Below are 19,697 nucleotides of genomic sequence, written 5' to 3'. Positions count from 1 at the left end.
TCTATTCTATCTACTTTTTTTTCTATGTGTGTGTATAATATATATATATATATATATATATATATACACCCTGCTACGTGTACTGCGTTAGGCTAACCGAGACTTGTCATTTGCACTTACTGTATATATTGTTGCTCTTTTGTTAGTTTTGACTGCTTTTATTGTCCTCATTTGTAAGTCGCTTTGGATAAAAGTGTCTGCTAAATGACTAAATGTAAATGTAAATGTAAATATTACTTGCTGTGATTAAACAGTATCAACAATTTCCAAAATTATTTCTTAATCTACACTTCAGTGAATAAATTATTTGATTAATTAATTAGCAAATATATGTTAAGATTAGGGACAATATTATTATATTAATTACATTATATAATATTATATTATCATCTTTAAATAAATATTTAGATTAATTAATTAGTTCAAATTAGGCACAACAGTGATGTGTGCATATTATATTGTCATTATATTATATTATATTATATTATATTATATTATATTATTCAGGACTCAGGAGCTATAGTATTGCCCATTTTAGTCAGAAAAAAAATGATATTCTACAAGTCTACATATTATTTATATAAATATTTAGATTAATGAATTAGTTAAAATTAATCATGCATTTATATTTTGTTTGCGATGCTTGTTTTGGACTATTGAAATTCCCCTGTTGTGGGAAGTATCTTGCTACAATTACGTTAAGGTTTACTATATAGGCACATACAGGCCTATAATACACTCTCACTAACAGGGCCGTTTTTTTTTTGCTGTCACATTTAAGCTTAGAATGTACTAATGTACATTCTTCATGCAGGCAGTTACAGGCTTATGCTATGGCTTAATGAGTTAGAAAGAGCAAGTAAGGCTAGATATTTTCTACACAACAACGAATAGCATAGCAATCTCGACCATGTTTTCCATTGCCTTCCTCCAGGTCAGTCTATAGGGGTCAGCTTGTTTTCTGTCTGAACGACCATACAAACACGGACATGCTTTCCACAGGGTGGCATCCCTGTGATTTCCACAGAACACCAAATGCCATGCTAATTATCTGTGCCACTGTGACTTCGTGGACTAGAAGCACGTTCACAGTCTGCCACAGACAGCCCAGTGTGGGACAGACATGGACAAACCATCCACCCACTCACAGTCACTTAGAGCAGACGATCCTATTAAAAACAGACAGCCCAGGCACGCGGCTTTACAGGCAGCATATTAACGGCCTGTGGCTGTGAGCTGCGACGCTTCCTCTGATGTGCCATTCTCCCACTGCTGCAGTGCATGTGCACATAAACAGCTCGCTTATTCTGATACATTAATCCTCAACTGTGTGTGCCAAACCAAATCTGATAACAACTTATCCCTCTGTCCCCGTCTGTCAAACATCCATGTTCCCTTCTAATTTTTGTTCTTGCTGAGCAAAACCTATTTCTATTAGGCAGAGGCTTCAGCCACCTGAGCAGAATCGCCCCATGCATCAGAGCCGTGCTGGGTTTACATGTGCCATACTTCACAAAGAAATGCTATGGCTCTGTTCCTACACCTAGTGAGCTGCAGTGCTGCCTAAATGGACAACTGTCTTATAATGCAGCATCCTGACTGAAACGAATGCCATGCATTTTTTGTTATTGTTGTTGTTTATTTATTTGTATCCGTATACTAGATATACAATACAGTTTGGAAGTTTGGTATCAGTCAGATTTGTTAATGTTTTACAGTAAAACAGTAATAGTGTGAATTATTATTACAATTAAAAATAACAGTTTTTTATTTGAATACATTTTGTTAACATAAAGCTGAATTTTCAGCATCATTACTCCAGTCTTCAGTGTCACATGATCCTTCAGAAATAATTTTAATATGCTGATTCGCTGCTCAAGAAACATTTATTATACTTGTTCTTATACTTCTGCTGCTTAAAGATTTTGTGGAAAATATAATACATTTTCAGGATTTTTTGATGAATACAAAGTTTAAAAGCATTTATTTTAAATATAAGTATTTTGTGACATTTTAAATGTCTTTACTGTACGATTTAATGTGTCCTCGCTGAATAAAAGTATTAATTTCTTCAAAAAATTAAATCTTACTGGCCTCAAACTTTTATGGTAGTGTACACTGGCTGATTTTTAATTGTACATACTTAAAATGTATCTTTGAAAACATTCAAATTATTAACACTTTTAAATGCAATCTTTAGAAAATCCCAATATGAATCCATTTTCATACTGTACATTATATTCTTGTGATGCCTAAATTCAATCGTAGCATTTAAAATCAGTGATTGTTGTTTTTACTGTTTTGTTTGTTATGTATTTAAACCAAATGGTTTAGAGTTTTCATTTCTGCCATAGCATCAAAGTAATTATGGGCTAGTTATCATCCTGAATTTTGATATCAGTGCATCTGCAGTATCTACAGTATTTTTTAATCAGTACATTTGTGCGTTGCATGACTTATAAATATATAGTCCAGTCAGGAAACTCTAGATGGCGCATTCTGATGGGTTGTTAACGTAACTGATGATATTCAGAGAGTTAAACGACTTGGCACACTCTGATTGGTTCATGCTGCATATGCAGCCAATGAGCTTACTGCCTTGCATTTATATGGCTGGCAAGCTTTCACTTGAGATTCCTGCAGCGCGCTCTCAGAGTTTCTCTGAAACCCTCCACCTTCCCCAGCTCCACCTGTATAGATCTGCTACGGGTTATTTTACATGCTATTTGTGCAGCAGCAGTATGTCTTAAATACTCATGGCACCGTATCGCCATATGCATTGGCAGTAGCAAGTTCCTGTACTTGCTTGCAGCAGCAGCAATAATCTACAACTGCAGCAGCAATTCAGCAGCAGCGTAGCAGATCTGTTCCGCCAAGACCAAATACATTAACATTGTCATATCCATCACCATGCTAAAATCTTCAGAGAGTTGTCATGATTGACCTACATTTACAATGATTTATCTTGCTTTGTCCACCATCTTCACCGAGACTGCCATCTCCACAAAGGATACATGCAATACTGCTTGAGATTTTGACTTCAGCAAGAAATCTTGGGAGACAAGATCCTGCCAACCTTTTAAACAGCTTTGGATCAAGAAATGCTGCCTAAGGAAGAATCTGACAAGGTTTTGGACAGAGTCTATAAAAAAACAGTCACTAGTCAGACTAATTGTGCTATGATGCTTCAGTCTCACAGATTGTTTAATTTGTCTTCAGGTTATCATGTGTTTGAAGAATGCACAGTTCAGAAGTAGATAAAACAAAAAAATGGGCAGAAGAAAATGGAAGCTTTAATCCTTGAAGTAAAAAGGAACGCAAAGACATTTGTGTTTTGCACAGAAAAAAAGTGCTGAAGATTGACGTTTTCTTTGTGAGGCTGTGTTGGTACATGCGTACATGACTAGAAAGGCAAATCAAACCTAACAGGCTGAATGACATGATGTACTTCTAGAAAAAAACAAGGTGACATCAAACAAAAATGATAATAGCTTGTTGTAAAAAAAGACTGTGTGAACTGAGTGACGTGCCTATAAAAAATTAGGATGAGGTGCTGGAGAAGACATTAATTTCTCATCTTCCTTTAATTTGGAGGGCCATTTTGATGGATGAAATGACTAATGAGGACTGAGATCTCACCTTGAAGCTGATGTCCCTTTTCTTGCAGCACAGGCAGGCGAGCATGAGGAAGACAAACGCGAAGAGGCCGGAGAAGGAGACAGCAACCACCGCCAGAGAGGACGGCCATGACAGCTCACTCAACGGGGAGCCACCTGGGGTGCACAAACAGACATTTAGTATCAAACTCTGCTCTCCAAACCTCGGATATCAGTGCATAAACAGTCAGTGACAAAGTTTTAAGGTCAAATGTGTCACTTATGTCACTTCTAGCGCATAAACAGATCCAAAGCAAAAAGATTTTAAAGGTTTTCCTAAACAATCCATAATTTTTTTCAATTTATTTATGGCTCAAATATAGCTTTAAAGTCTGCATGAACTCAAAATTGTCCTATTTACTTTGTTAGTCATTCATTCATTCTTAAATATACAACTTTAAAACGCCCGATATAAAACATGACAACCATTACAAAGAAAATAACATATCATAATCTCTTTGTCTTTATGAATGAAGAGACTATCGTGAGCTATTAACAGCTGCTAAGAGAATAACGCAGGTTATCTAAATGTTTCATAACAGCATCTGAAGAAGCATGCGGTTGCTGTCAGTAATTTGATTTGGTGGGCATCACATTTGAATAGATCACTTGTCTATGAAGGAACATGACGAAACCAGGGCTAATTTAAGATAAATCTGCTTTTCTTGTTGCGGTGAATCACTGAGATGCAGTCTGCATGATGATACAGTATAGGGTTAAAAAAACCTAGATATGAGATGATGACACTTGTTATTCAGAATGAAACGCAAATTGCACCGTTTTATCAGTTAATGAAGTGAGAGACAGTGATATGGATGTCAAAGCAAATTCAGGAAATGGGATGGTATGCAAAGGAGCTGTATATTAATGAATATTGATGATTAAATTATATTGAGAAAATATAATGCAATCTTAAATGGATATTCCATATAAACGCAAGGTTATTTTTCACACTCCTGTGGCAATCAAAACCTTAGAAAAAAAAAGATATTTTGCAGAATGACCATGCTGCTCATTTTCTCACACTGAATTTATTACAAATTACAAGAAAGGACCACAAAGGTACCATAAAAGTCAATACAACTTGTGCCCTGTCTCACAAGTCTTCTAAAGACATACAGTAGAGAGCTGCAGTGATGGCGTATTTTTGTAGGCCAATCCAGAAGTTCGCATCACAGATTCCCTTAACAATAGGTTTTTCCATTGGCTTTTAGATTAATGTAGAAAATAAGCTCTGTGACCAACAAACATTTATGATTCTTACATGTTTATCAAAATAATCTTCATGCATAAAAACAACTTATTAATTTTAAATGCTAAACACAATTGTCCAAAGTAAAAATCTAAAGTTAGGTTATAAACGAGCTACACCACGGTTGCAAGACTTCAGTGTCACCAACGTGAAGCTTTCTATCTTTATTTAAACTCTACAAATTGGTACGTTTGAGTTAGAGTAGTTTGACAAGAGCGTGAAATTATAGCATGAATTATGTAGAGAAACATGAAAATATTTGAGCTTGTGTTAATCAAAGCTAAACCATTTCAAGGTTTTAAGACTCATTCATAAAGCACTCTAGCTTTTTATGAGAAAAAGACCTGAAAAAAAAACATGAAATTTAAATTGAAAAAGATCATTCATGAACATAATAATCCAGAGGCATAGGAACAACCTGAGAACACAAACCTATTAGCTTGGTTCATGAATTACACTGACATATACCCACTAGTCCTACCTGATAGAGCAGAGATTGGTAAAATGGCGCCAGATAATGATTATCTCCCAAAAAGTAGGGGGTGAAATTTGAAATGCCCCCTCGCTGTAAAATTGAGGCTGTTTAAACATGCCTCCCAGCTGCCCAGTTTGATTGCTTGTATGCAAATGAAGGAGAAGCAATGGGACTCGGGCCAAAAGCATTTAGGCCTTTTCACACTGTCATTACAAGGACACCGCAGGGGCAGGTGTCACATTTTGGACCAATGAGATTTAATCTGACTTTCACTGTAATCCTGCTGTCAGCAGGGGACACACAAAGACACATGCATGTGCTCTCTCTCTCAGTTGAAAAAGGACATGAACATCCTGATCTGCAAAACTCTGCACCACAATGGCCATGTGTCCTGAAATGGAGGAAGTGGCTTGTTTTGCTGATATGCTGACACATGTCGCTGTGGACACCGTGTTCCACACATGATGTCTGTCAGGGGTCATGTGGGTTGTAAGGCCAGTGCCTCAAAACGAAAATAGACATGGGATAAAAGGTATAAACACAAATACAAGAAAACAGAAACAGCTCTGTTTCGAAACCTAGTAATGTGCCCTGCTGTATACTACCTACAAAGGCAGCTGTCTTTTAAGGGAGCATCCTAACTTAAATAGATTGACATCCAATACCATTTTAAAGTTTGGGATTAGTAGAGCTTTTAATGTTTTTATGCTCAGCCTGTTATGATCACCAAAGCTGCAAAATACAGTAATATTGTGAAAAATATTACAGTTTAAAATAACCATATTCTATTTGAATATATTGTCAAATGTAATTTATTTCTGTGATGCAAAGCTGAATTACTCCAGTCTTCAGTGTCACATGATCCTTCAGAAATAATTTCAATATGCTGATTTGCTGCTCAAGAAACATTCATTATTATCAATGTTGAAAACACTAATATTTTTGTGGAAACCATCATACATTTTTTTCAGAATTATTTGATGAATACAAAGTTCAAAAGTGCAGCATTTTTTGAAACAGAAATCTTTTGTAACATTATAAATGCCTTTACTGTCACGATTGAAGGGGTCCTTGCTGAATAAAAGTATTGATTGCTTTAAAAAAAATGACAAAATCTTTCCAACCCCAAACTTTTGAACGGCAATGCAGCTCTGAATCATAGCACTCCTCAGACGAACTGCACAGTTGACTCGACTCGCGATTGATTTCAATAGTTTGGTGCTAGCATGTTGCTAAGCTAATGGCGCAGTAAGCACAAAAATAAACAAAGATTGGGTCAATAGTGAATTTTAATTACTCTGAACTATTTTTATCAATACTTTTAACCATTAAATGAATTATACTCAGTTTATCTGCTATCTTGAATTTTTTTTATTTCACTGGACCACAATGCACTATGGATTGACTTCACAAATGATACATGCATTGCTGTTTTAGAATTTGCCAAAATGAGGTAAAAAAAGCAATTCAGCATTCCAAAACAGTCTTTACATCGGGAGAACAGCTATGACGCCTTAATAAAGCTGTCTATGTAGGCATCTCAGTGGGTTTTGGAACAGAGGCAATGTGACCCAGGAGCAGCGGAGCATGTGTGTATACACAACACCACATGCAGAGACACGGTCAGCAACGTGTTGGGTGTACGAAAGCATTTCTCCCACCCACTCCTGCGTCTCCATGGTAACAGGCTGGCTGACCCGTCATGTTGTATTGCACTTCGCTTTTTGTCAAATCTCTCCTCAGCCCCCACCTTTCATAATGATGACACATTTCTGCTGATGCATTAACAGCTGCTCTTTCTATTTTCCTCTCTCTCTTTCATCAGGTTTCCCTCTCGCACCCAACATTCTCACAGAGTCCTAAACACACACAGGTTGGCTCACCTGGGCTCTGTGATACAACATTTCCCTGTCGTTTTAAAATAAGAGAAGGATGTCGCATGTAGACATAGGTGTTCAGAATCGCATACTATCAGACTACTTCTGCAAAATGCGGTATGCATAGTATCTGCATGTTCGCAGCAACACCAAAGCCAGTTGTCTTAATGAATGTTAATTTAAACAATAAATATTGATTGGTATATTAATAAACATAAATTTGCATTGCAGAAAATAAACTCTACATTTAGTTCATCAAGGCACAAATGAACACAACTTTTATGAATTTTGAAGCCTAATTACAATCGCGAAAAGTACAAAGCTAACATTAATGCAATTAATGTCATATTATTTTGGAGTTATTGCATTCATTCCTTGAGGTTTGAATGGTAAATGGGGTGCTTTGGAAACATGTCCGATCATGCATACTATATACAGTAATAACCAAAAGGCAGTATGTTAAAGGCATAGTTCACCCAAAAATGAAAATTCTGTCATCATTTACTCACCCTCATGTCGTTCTAATCCCATAAGACTTTTTGTAAATCTTTTAAACACAAATTAAGACATTTTAATGAAACCCGAGAGATTTCTCTACCCAGTTGATGCTCCAAAAAGTTTACTTTTATTCATATATAAACATTGATCAATGTACATCAAACATGATAAAGGGAAGCTCAACCATGTTTTGGTAAGGCGTGAGAATAAACCTCATTGGTTTTAAGCATCAAGCAAATATGTCCTGTAATTATATGTCCCTGCTTCCATTTACTATATTTGACAAGTTCTTTGTATGTTAATTCATCAATTAAATCTGTTCATAAAGAGTGTTTATAAAGTTATCATTTCCGCTAAGAAAACTTGGTTTAAAGGGGTCATATGATGCTTTTTTAAAGATCATTATTTGGTGTATTTGGTGTAACAGAATATGTTGACATGCTTTAATGTTCAAAAAACACGTTATTTTTCAAATACTGTACATTATTGTAGGTCCTCTATGCCCCGCCTCTCTCAAACGCTTCTTTTTCTACAAAGTCCCTCCTTCCGACAAGCGCAGTCTGCTCTGATTGGCCAGCTGACCCAGTGCATTGTGATTGGCCGAACACCGCAAGCACTCGTCGGAAATGTAACGCCCCTTACCATAATCGTGAGCTTCAGCTTTCAAAATAAATGTAAAGACAGAGCCCGAAAGAGGAACAGAGTCGGCTCACTCGCGCTCTCTCTCTCTCGCGCTCTCTCTCTCTCGCTCGCTCGCACTCTCTCTCTCTCTCTCTCTCTCACTATCTCTCTCGCGCTCTCTCTCTCTCACACACACACACACACCATGCGCAAAACTCCGCATTTGAACAGTCAATAGCAAATACTTAAACTAGTAACAAAACATACTTACAGTCGCTGATTCAGAAGCGCCAGATTGTCATAGCAAAGTCAGAATTACCTCCTCTCCTAGGTTCACGAAACGGTCGTCCATAAAATGCATTGCTGTTCTGTTGTAAGTAATCTTAAAGATTCCTAAATGCATCTACTTTCGGAAGGCCAAATAATGTGCTTTTGCTTTCGCCTAGAAACACACAGCATCTCCCTGACATGCTGCTTCAACACTAACTGCGGTTACTGAAACCACGCCTTCTTTCTTTGCGTGAACATTTGGGCGGCATTATGCTAATATTTCCACATAGTGAGGTAGATATGTGCGGGCGTGTTAGAAAGAGCCGTTTTAGGGGGGTGTGGCAGAGTCTTAACTTTGATAAAGAATATCTCTTTGGATTTGAGACTTTAGTCTTTGCAACTTCAGGGATCTTATCTATCAGCTTGTAACACTCCAAAGCGAAAGGAAAACTTGAAATCGCATCATATGACCCCTTTAAAAGACTCATAATATTGGGTAATATCTTTGATTTGTCTGCACTATTGTCCTCTGCAGTCAACTATAATGTTTCATGACTGATGAATTTTGCAGCATTGACATTGTGACTGAACTAAACTGAATCAACACAAATTGATCTGAATAATGATACTATTGTCTTCTTTTCTTCACAACACTACCACCATTATTTTCCTGTTTACTGCTGTGAATCTGCTTTGAAACAGCCAGTGTTATATAAAGCACTATGGAAATACATGTGACGTCTTGACTTGAATTTGACTAAATCACTCACTTCATATGAATGACATTTAGGATGTCTGTATTAACTTTTTGAATCATCGAAAATTTGGTGGAATGGACTTTTAGTCACCCACATTTAATTAATAATATCCTTATTGTGTTTCGAAGATAAACCAAACACTTATGGGTTTGGAACAACATGAGGGTGATGAGCAAATGTATTCACATTAACGCTAGTAGAACACAAATTACTTTCACCTTTAAAGATGAGCAGACAACAGCTGATAAAGTTGGAGTTGTGGAGTGTATAGAGAAAAATAATGAGTTGATAGTTGAAGGTGAGTGAATAGATGGAAGGAAGGAGGGGGCAGCAGTCACTGGGGAGATGAGACATCCTGTTCACTGCATCATAAAGCAGTGTGACTCACTCCTCTCACATAGGATTTCATTAGACACGGTTCCCTCCAAACCTAATTCTCTTACTAGTTTATCCTCTTTTGTGGGTCTTGCCACTGAACCCAAAAAACACTTTTCTAGTTTTGCTGCTGTTTTCATTAAGGTTTCCAAAAAAACGACTTCACAAAAAGTAAGGGGAAATGAACTGGAAATAGTATATATTAAACCAGCATTTTACACATATTTCATTGTACAGTAACTGTGGAACCTGGCAGTGTTTCCCTTCCACTAATATTTGATGATCATACCAATTCTAAGACATCTCGCTCCCACATTAAAAACACAGGAACATCACCATAAATGACTGACACGTACCCAAAACTGTGAAGACTTGCACTAATAACCAGGGTTGGTCTTGCAGCTTTGAACTATAAACTTGGATGTCAACAGGTTCAGGTTCAGCCACCTGGTGTTAGTTAGCTTTAGACCAACATAATATTAGCAACCAAAGACGTATAATAGCTGCCATCTATAAAGGAGGTTTTTGTACATTAAGTTCTCTGGAGAGTAACGGACCAAGACATATTCTTCACAAGTACTTGTAAATGATTCTGCCTACGCAAGCTTGATATGTCTGTTTCCTATCACTCCAGCGACTGTCATGGTTTGAAGAAAAAATATGAAGCAAATGGACTGCAATATTGCATCCTGTGTGAATGACCCCTATAGCCGACACAAACAACAAACTGGAATTCATTAATTTCCAATAGAGTAGTACGAAAGCTATGTGGAGGTCCAACAATATTCATATGCAGTATTTCCAGACCTGTTTCGAGCTTCAGGTGCATTGAATTATGTGAGCTTTTTTTTTCCGGCTAGGCTGTATGAGACCAACAGAGTGGATGTGATGTTCTAATTAAATCCATGAGCTCAAGGTAAGAATTAGCAAAATTTTTATTAATACCGATAAATAAAATGCAAAATGGGTGGTCATAGTATGTCCAAAATAACTATTTCAATCAAATATTACTGAAGTACTTTTTACAAGAAAATACTATTTCAGTCTTTTTATTTAAAAATTTCATTTCATGTTTAATTCAATGATACTTGCAATTTCCTTCTAACTATACGTGTAATTTACTAGTAATGTCTTAGTAAAAATAGTTTTTCAGGTTGTCAATCTGAATCTTTGGGAGTAAATACAACTGCAAAATGCAGCTGTCACTCCTGTAAACAAACAAAGCATTAAGAGTGACAAGTGTATTTAACTGTAGTGAGTACGTGACACACAGCACTTGATTTTATGAGCATCCAGATCCTCTTTATTGCAAAGCTGTCCAAAGATGGACACTTGAGATGGATACTTAAGGTTGCAGTTTTAGCACTCTCTGCTATTGAAAAGGGGCAACGGAAGAAACGAGAGAAATAACAGATAGGTATCGAGAGGAAAAAGCTCTAAATCTTCAGCTGTCCTAACAAACCCATGTCACTGCCTCGATAGTGAGCTCATGAGTCACAAGAGAGGTTCATGACTAGATACATTGCGGCGACAAAGCCTTTGTGGTGTTTGTGGTACCACTGCTGTATTCTGATGAAAGACAATGCAAGAGGTGCTGCTAATAACACACAGTGACTGCAGAGAACCTCAGGTGCAGAACCGCTCAGCTTAACCTGCGTGTGAACGTCCTCTAACCGCACAGGACACTCACAGTGGTGCAATGTGGCTGCTTTACGTTTAATCATCACTGATGGGGGCTTACTTAAAAAGCTTTTATATTACTAATATCAGTAGCTTAATATCTTAATATGATGATAATAACATAACAATCTAATTTCTTTAAGTTAGTTTTGGATTACCCCAAGGTCACAAATGTATGAGCCTATTTTCACCTATATAAAAGGTAACTGTAATTATTTTATTATGGCTATGTATATTACTGTTTAAAACTTTGGGGTTGGTAAGAATCTCTTATGCTTACCAAGGCTTGTGAGATATTATTACAATTTAAGATAACATTATATATTTTAAAAAGTAATTTATTTCTGTGATGCTAATCTGAATTTTCAGCATCATTACATCAGTCTTCAGTGTCACATGATCCTTCAGAAATCATTCTAATATGCTGATTTGATGTTCAAGAACATTTATTTTTATGATCAATGTTTTGACTAATCCCCAATTTATTTATTTGTTTGTTTGTTTGTGCATGGGCAGAAGTGCAATTGTAACATTATTTTATTGTGGCTATATGTATACATGATTACAAGTTTATATCTACCAATTAAGTACAACCTTATACTGTATTTTCTAAATGTCATTATAAATCTCACAATATGACTTTTATTCTCACATTTACCATTTTATTTTTTACTTTTAATGGGAAACAGGCTTGTATACTTATGTAATTCAAGAAAAGGGGAAAGCAACATCTACATTGACTTTTGCCTACATTTCCTATATGTAAACAAAACAATGTCACTATTACTTTGCCATATTTTATCTTAGAAAAAAAGTTGAATTTTTAGGGTAGGAAGCAAAGCGAGGCAAAGTCAAGTGAGATGGGAAAAGGGGAAATAAGCAAGTCAAGCTGATTTACTGAAACTGGGATTGAAGCGGCAAGTGAATTTAACAAAACCGCACATCAAAAATAGGAAGAAAAGTAGACCATCATCCATTTTCCACAACATTATCAAACAAGAGGTTAGCTAGATGAAGTCGAGAGAATATAATGGGTAAACGTGAATAAATAAGAAAGCTGATGGAGCAGTGCCGTCTAGGTCATGACTACAAAGCGCTGTTGTTATATTCAACAAGGCATACAAAAGCATTGAGATTTGTCTTTTTATGACACATACTGTTTTACTTTACAATACAATGCCCCACCAGGACTTTAATTTTAAGTACTGCTTTTTTAAGTACGCCGTTGTTGGCACTCTTCAAGCAGCTCTTTTGTATTTCTTTGATACACTCTGACTCTCTGCAGATGAATGCTTATAAAGAAACTACCAAAAAACAACCTTGAATTCAGTAGTAGGTGTTGTCCAAAAGACATATGATTCCCCAGAGACATGGACATTAATTCTAAAACTCATCAGGCAGGAGGCCTTCAAGAAGAGAGCTGGGCTTTATGAGGCCGTGGCACAACATTGTTGTGGCATCAATAATTTATCACCTCGTCCTCTGCTAGGAGTGGACACTGTCTGCGAAAGAGCGTATTTTAACAATCGCGTTGATGCCTGATAGGAAGAAAGCACAGAAGGGAGGGAGGGCCACCTGTGTCCCTATTTTTAGCCTCCATCTCTCTCTTGCCGTTTTTCTCATGTACACGCACTCTTCCTCCTCCTGTCTCAGCACAGTATAAGTTTCCAGCTGAGCTGTTCTTTTCCTCATGTTTGTACACTTTAAAGGCACGCATACAAAGTCACACAATGCCTTTCACTTCTGTGACCAGGTGCTGAAAGCTTTGCAGAGTTGGTGTTGTGCCAATCTTGACACTACTGCAATAAAAAGTCTAGTAAGTGAGGGTTGCATTCTTCCAGAACAGCATTATTTTAGTGTTATTTAATAAACTATTATACTGAATGTTTTGAATGAGTTTTTTTCTGTTTTCAAGTTATTATATGTTACTCATTATTTTTAGTCATTTTAGTTCTTCTACTTTTTTTATTTAGTTGCCAAGTCAACATTTTGAGATTTTTTTATAGATTCTAAGGTTTTATCTAATAATTAACTTTATTTCAATTACCAAAAACTATTTTCATAGTTTTAGTTTTTTAACCTCAACAACCAAACCAGTTCAGGCAGGGAACATTATTCCTCAGACAATGTTGCTTGGGGTCATCTGGACGGGCAGCACATTGTTCCCCTCTCTCGCACTAAAAAACAAGACCCAGCTCCATTTGCTTCAGTGGATAAGCTTGTATCAGTGGGAATCAGAGAATAAACGATGAGCACTGAAACGCTAGTGGAGGTACTCGTTCAGCTCCACGACAGTATTGACCTTTACACACTGATATAGAGCAGAGTGCACCAGACTCTAGCTGAGACAACGGGAAAACAGGACAAGTGACATTTAGGGAAGAATATTGGGCCTAGTATGGGGTGGGGTGGGATGGGGGGAGTGATTCACATTTGTCCCAGTTTGGCCTTCTTGGAGTTTAGGGAACATCGAGAGGGAAAAGTCTGGCTCTGTTATAAAACATGGTGAAATGCCTACCGAAAATAATGGCTTTTAAACTATTTTCACATAGAAATTGCTAGCAAATTTCACAAATAATTACCCAAAAAATTATATTAAATATTACATTTTAATATAAAATTTTAAAATTTTTAATTTGAAATTTTAGAGTACGTGGGCATCATAGGATGGAAAAACATACACTGAAAAAAATGCTCCTGTTTGTCATTTAAAGTTAATCTTTGAAAAACACTAATAATTTAATAACACTTGTAAATGTAATCTAGCAGATCTCAAATTAATGAACTTTTCATTTTAATATTGTTCATTTATCAGTCTTCAGCCTTAAAGGGGCAATACATGAAAATACAAGAATTTTCATGCATTAATCGCTTTTTTATTGCCAATGTGTAAACAGTTTGTAACAAAAAATAATTTCACTCTGTGAAAGCCTGTATAGACTGATATTTATGAAAAAGGCTCGGGACATTTTGGCCGGGAAAGTCAAAAGTATGTGACATTTACGCACACTCCCAAAAGCCTCTCTTATTTTTAAGCCTCTACTTATGTTTAGGTTAATGCCAAAAGTACTATTTGTACTATAAGTACTAAAGAAAAGGGATTAATTCAATCTATAATTAATCTACTGTATATAGTCCACAGTCTCAAATAAACTTCAGAATCAAACTATCATAACAGTGTAATTTTAATCAATTCATCTGTCGACATGATGCTGGTGAACTGCAGAACTGGTGCAAACATATCCACATTGCTTTGTTGCTCCATCAGATGTTTTCTTAACTGCTGCTTTCTCACTGCTGTCATTTTTGTTGTGTGTTTATTTTGAGAGGAAACTGCATAGCACATATTTATATATTCATCGTTTATGTGTGCTGTACTTAGGCCTGGGCAATAAAACGGTATCGATATTTATCAACGGTACACCTTCTTCGATAACGATATAAAAAATGTTCGATATAGTGCACGATATAGGCACGTGCTCCGAGTGACGCAGACAGCACGCACAAACACGAACACCTGCTGAATTGAGTGCAGTGCCTGCCTGTGATGAGGAGATTGTGAATAAAAAAAATGAATATTAGTCGAATTTAAAATAAACATTTGCATTTGAATGCAAAAATAGTACAATCAAATGTTAGGAGTGCGTCAGGGAGCATCATCAGTGGAGCACAAGATGCGATGATGATGTAAGTGACGTTGTAGTTTAATGTTTTGTTAGTCTAGCCCACGAGACGCGCAGTTGCTGCATTATGCATTCAAAATATTAGAGAAATATAGAAGCTCAATGTGGAGAAGATCTTGATTAGGTTAAAACCGAAACCAAGCCATTCACACAGAACGCATATTCAGTGCATTTTTTAGACGGACAAATACGACTGCTGCACTCGCGTCTCACACAAGAGATGTAGCCATGCAAAGTTAAAACAGTTTAAATTTTTAGAAAACACGTCGCGAATTTGTGGAGGTTTATCCCTTTTCACTGCGTCTCATATGTTTTTAAATACAATCTGAGTGAATGGCGCCCTCCTGTGGCCTCAGGAGACAATTAAGCCAAAAGTTTCCTTAAGACCTATTTAATCGGCATATAAAACATTAGAAATTAGATATTTGTTTAATTTTTATTGTGTTTCACTGTTTAAACAAAAAAATATTTGTTGTTTGTCTCAATAAATTGGGTTAATTTAAAAATACAGTGGTTAAATAAAAAAAAAAATTCTATTGCTCTTTGTTTTAAAAAAAGGTTAAAAAATGTCAAAAATTATCGATACCGAATGATATGAAACATTATACCGTTGATACATTTTTTAGTTATATCGCCCAGCCCTAGCTGTACTTTCATATATTTCTCACGTAGTTAGCTTAGCAACATGCTATTTGCAAGCACTAATGGAAACAATTGTGAGAGGAGTTTCCTATGCAGTGCTATTTGTATGACACAGATTCGGTAATGCATTCAGTTATCAATAATATTTTACGCTCCGCTCTGTTTAACAAATTTGATCATATTTGCACACATTTCTCGCCACAATCACAGCAGAACATGTGAAAAAGTGTAGAGATTCCAAGAGAGCCTTATCATGGCCTATTCAGAAATACACACAAACACACACGAGTAAACAAAAAACATCCTTTCATTAAACAGTCAATGCTGAATCAGTGGAAAAGTGCTGTGGTCTGTTCACTGCCCTAGAGAACAATTGATGCTGACAGCTGCCTTCTGTCAACCACTGAGTGAGTGAGACGACAAAACCACCGAGAGAGTGAGAGAGCGATATATTGCCAAATTGCTATTGGGTGTTGAAGCGGCTGAAAGAATGAAGACATTGAACCATGTGGTGATTCGGAGAAGGAATGTTTCTTGGTGAAGGTTGAATGAGGGTGCTGGTAAATGGCAAGTGGCTCTTTTCATTGCATGTAAAGCGCAGAACCACTAGTTCAGCACAGATGGCAACCCATAGTTCTCGTAACGTCTCGGTTACTTGTGTAACCCTCGTTGAGGGGGACGGCCGTGTGGAGACCGGGTCTCGTGCACCGCCATCCCCGCCCTCTTGGGACCCGGAGAAACAGGAAACTGCTCTTCTTTTGAGGTTTTGGGTACCACTGGCTAGGTAGCCAGTGGCGGAACAGAAAAAAACGGGAACAAAGGAGTCCGGGAACACCAGGTGGTGCGATGTGCTGGAGGAATGAGAGGCCCGCGGAGACGTACTCGACAGGGAAGCTCTCACCGTGATCCTCAGATCATCCTGACCATGAACCGAAGTAGCCCTCCAAGAGAGCTAGAACGGGGCATGGCAAGGGGGATACCCCCCCGTTCTTGATGAGGAGGTATCTGGACCGCAACATCGCGATGGTCATGTTCCCGCAATGAGAACATGACTCATCCACGAGCGCTGCTTCAGCGTGCTGAAAGCCCAAGCACGAGATACAGCGATCGTGACCGTCAGATGAAGCCAGGAAACGACCACATCCAGAAACGCACGAGCGGGAAACCATCTTTAAAAAGACGCCCGTCGCTCGTGGAGCTCTTTTAGAAATTGCTCTTTTTTGAAGGAAATTTACTCTTTTAGAGAGCGCTGAAGCGCCCAGGGGAGATCGCGGCGAGACCGCAGAATGAAAGCTGCAGCCCGCCGAGGTTTCAGCAGCCTGGATGGCAACCCCCGCTGACACGCCGTAACACCAACGTCAGCTGTTTTCCAAACACTCGCGGAGATTCGTCCTGTAGAAGGCTCGGCTCCGAAGCGAAAAGCTGATGTGCGTTTGCACGCGCTCTCCTTTTATACCCGCGCTGCGGGGCGGGGTGCGCGTGGCGAAACACGCACGCCAACTGTCATTGGCTTGTTTAGTTAACACTCGAAGGTGATTGGGCTCTCGGGCAAGATCCCAATTCGTCAGTCACGACTGACGTAACGTCGAACGTGACTGACTGAAAGGGAACCACAGTAATCAGTGGGGCTTGTCGGGTGATGGGAGCAAGCAATCTCAAATGCCTCTTCTCAGAAGCTTTACTTTTGGAGCTGTTTACATCTACTGGTTGTGAATGAATTCTTGTAAATAAGGCAAACAGTCACTAAAAGGTTGGAATGAGTACTATGGAAGTCAATGGCTACCAACAACTCTATGGTTACCAACTTTCTTCAAAATATATTCTTTTGTGTTTAGGATAAGAAACAAACTCGACTCAAATTGATTGCAACAGAATTTGACATTAGCATGATCCTATAAGTTAACAGTGCAATACAAATGTCCCTTTCAAGGAAAATCAGTTCACCCTTCGGCCATATTTGCAATGCCTCTGGGGCAGCTATTTCAGACATGCAAGACCAGCTCCTTTCTACTTGAATGAGGAAATATTAAAATCTCAAAAACTGATTGCCAAACTCATATTTAAATAACATATTTCGAATCCTATCTCATAAATGTTGTTTCTTAAGCATTAAAAAAAGCATGACTTTACTAATTGGTAAAGTTCGATTGGCTTTCAAGCACTTTCAGCACTTTCTTCTATTCAAATTAATACCAAATGAACTGTTTGTATATACAGCCTTTGAGCATAAAACTGCAAAGAAAAAGAAAACAAATATTGGATGAAATAGTATATTTTTTTATTAATTAGATTTAGTAATTTTATCAATAAGTTTTGGTATTGCGTTAGCCTAATTGTAAATATATAATTTTTCTATTTTTGGATGGATTTCTTTCACTGAGTTCACTGAATTGCATTACCTTCTCCATGAATGAATGATACATGCTGCTTTATAATTTGGTAAAAGTTATCTTGAAAGGCAATGTCATTATTTTGCTTATCGTTTGAAACTGACTTTGTGTCGGGAACGCATCTATGATGCCTTAAAATGCTGTTCATGTTCCAACACACTAGGTTTTGGAATAGATCCTTTGACCAGAACACCAGCTTTGTTGGGTTGTCTCCATCCCTAGATAATTCATAATTAATTACTCAAAGTCGTTTATTTTTAGTGCAGGGTATCGTTGCATTGCTGTTTGTTTCATGCCCCCACGGAAACACTTATGAGAACACTAATTTGTTTCTAAGTGTGTGTGTGTGTGTGTGTGTGTGTGTACCTACTTAACCACATTTTGGGGACAAATTTTTACCCAAAAGTGAGCTAAACCTGACAAAATCTCCAAAAACCTCCCTTTGGGGACGTCCTCATTTGTAAAACTGGTATAAAAAATAAAGTAAACAAAGTTTTTTTTTAATTGTAAAAATGCAGAAAGTTTCCTGCAAGGGGTAGGTTTAGGTGTAGGGTTGGTGTAGGGCAATAGAATATACGGTCTGTACAGTAGAAAAACCATTACGCCTATGGAATGTCCCCATTTAGATAGCTAAGTAAACGTGTGTGTGTGTGTGTGTGTCAAGACACATCCAGGAAGGAGGCAGGCAATGTGTTTTTCTGTGACCATTCCCTCTCAGGAACAACATGTGTGACACAGATAAGAAAACAACATCCAAAGACAAAACACACACATATAATTAGAAACAAATTTAAAACTGAAACTCACATTTATACCTCAACACAAACAAATGCACACACACGCCAATAAATAAACTCAAAAAATTTGAAATACACACATAATTTTCCTCTAAAAGCCTGAAGATCATACCAACATCATACAAGGAAACCCTCACCACACACTGTAACCGATTTTTGTAATATGTACAGTAAGATACTGTAAAATGTGTATACAGTATTTTACTGTAAACCGCAAAGGATTATGGGAAAATATACGGTCACTACTGTATTTCCTCACTACTGTAAATCAATTTACAGTAGTGAACTTGCCCGCGAAAAACTGACCAATGGCAAGGGAGTTCTTTTTTGACTGTTTGGTGGAAGTGGCTGTAAAAGGACAAAAGAGAAATGCACTTGTCAACTCGACAAAAAGTTAGTATATGATTTCTGTTTTATGCAAAACTGCAATATTTTAAGATGTTTTCACTTTTTAACAGCAAACTAACATTATTCATCATGTCATTTTTTATGTTGGGAGTTGGAGCCTTTTTTCTGACTGACGGCCGGAATGCCGCCAAAAGGCTGATAACATCGACTGGTGAGTAAGTTAAGGTCACCTATATTAGACGAAATAAACCTTAGTTAAACCGAGAAACACATTTGTACGTTCTGCTGCCCTTTAATGCAAGTTAGCTCCTCTGGCGAGTCTTTATTTAACCTTAACAGCGAATTAACGTGAAATACTGAGGTAAAGTGCGTTAG

The 19,697-nt window shown here is 37.4% G+C and overlaps 1 protein-coding gene and 1 pseudogene across 1 annotated transcript in view; one reads left to right on the top strand and one right to left on the bottom strand.

Annotated features, from left to right (window-relative positions):
- LOC107672452 (brain-specific angiogenesis inhibitor 1-associated protein 2-like) overlaps window positions 1-3,701 on the top strand; it is a 137,348-nt gene extending 133,647 nt beyond the window's left edge. Inside the window, exon 14 of the mRNA XM_016465644.1 lies at window positions 3,668-3,701. Coding sequence (XP_016321130.1) covers window positions 3,668-3,686 — 19 coding nt within the window. The 3' untranslated portion in view covers window positions 3,687-3,701. The remainder of the gene's footprint in view (window positions 1-3,667) is intronic.
- Window positions 1-19,697, bottom strand: part of LOC107672454 (serine/threonine-protein kinase LMTK1-like) — a 54,538-nt pseudogene that overhangs the window by 26,421 nt on the left and 8,420 nt on the right.

This window comes from Sinocyclocheilus anshuiensis, unplaced genomic scaffold (genome assembly GCF_001515605.1).
Source record: "Sinocyclocheilus anshuiensis isolate Anshui unplaced genomic scaffold, SAMN03320099.WGS_v1.1 scaffold1430, whole genome shotgun sequence".
NCBI classification, from domain to species: Eukaryota; Metazoa; Chordata; class Actinopteri; order Cypriniformes; family Cyprinidae; genus Sinocyclocheilus; species Sinocyclocheilus anshuiensis.
Note: the sequence above shows the minus strand (reverse complement) of the source record. Positions and strands in the feature narration are given on the sequence as shown.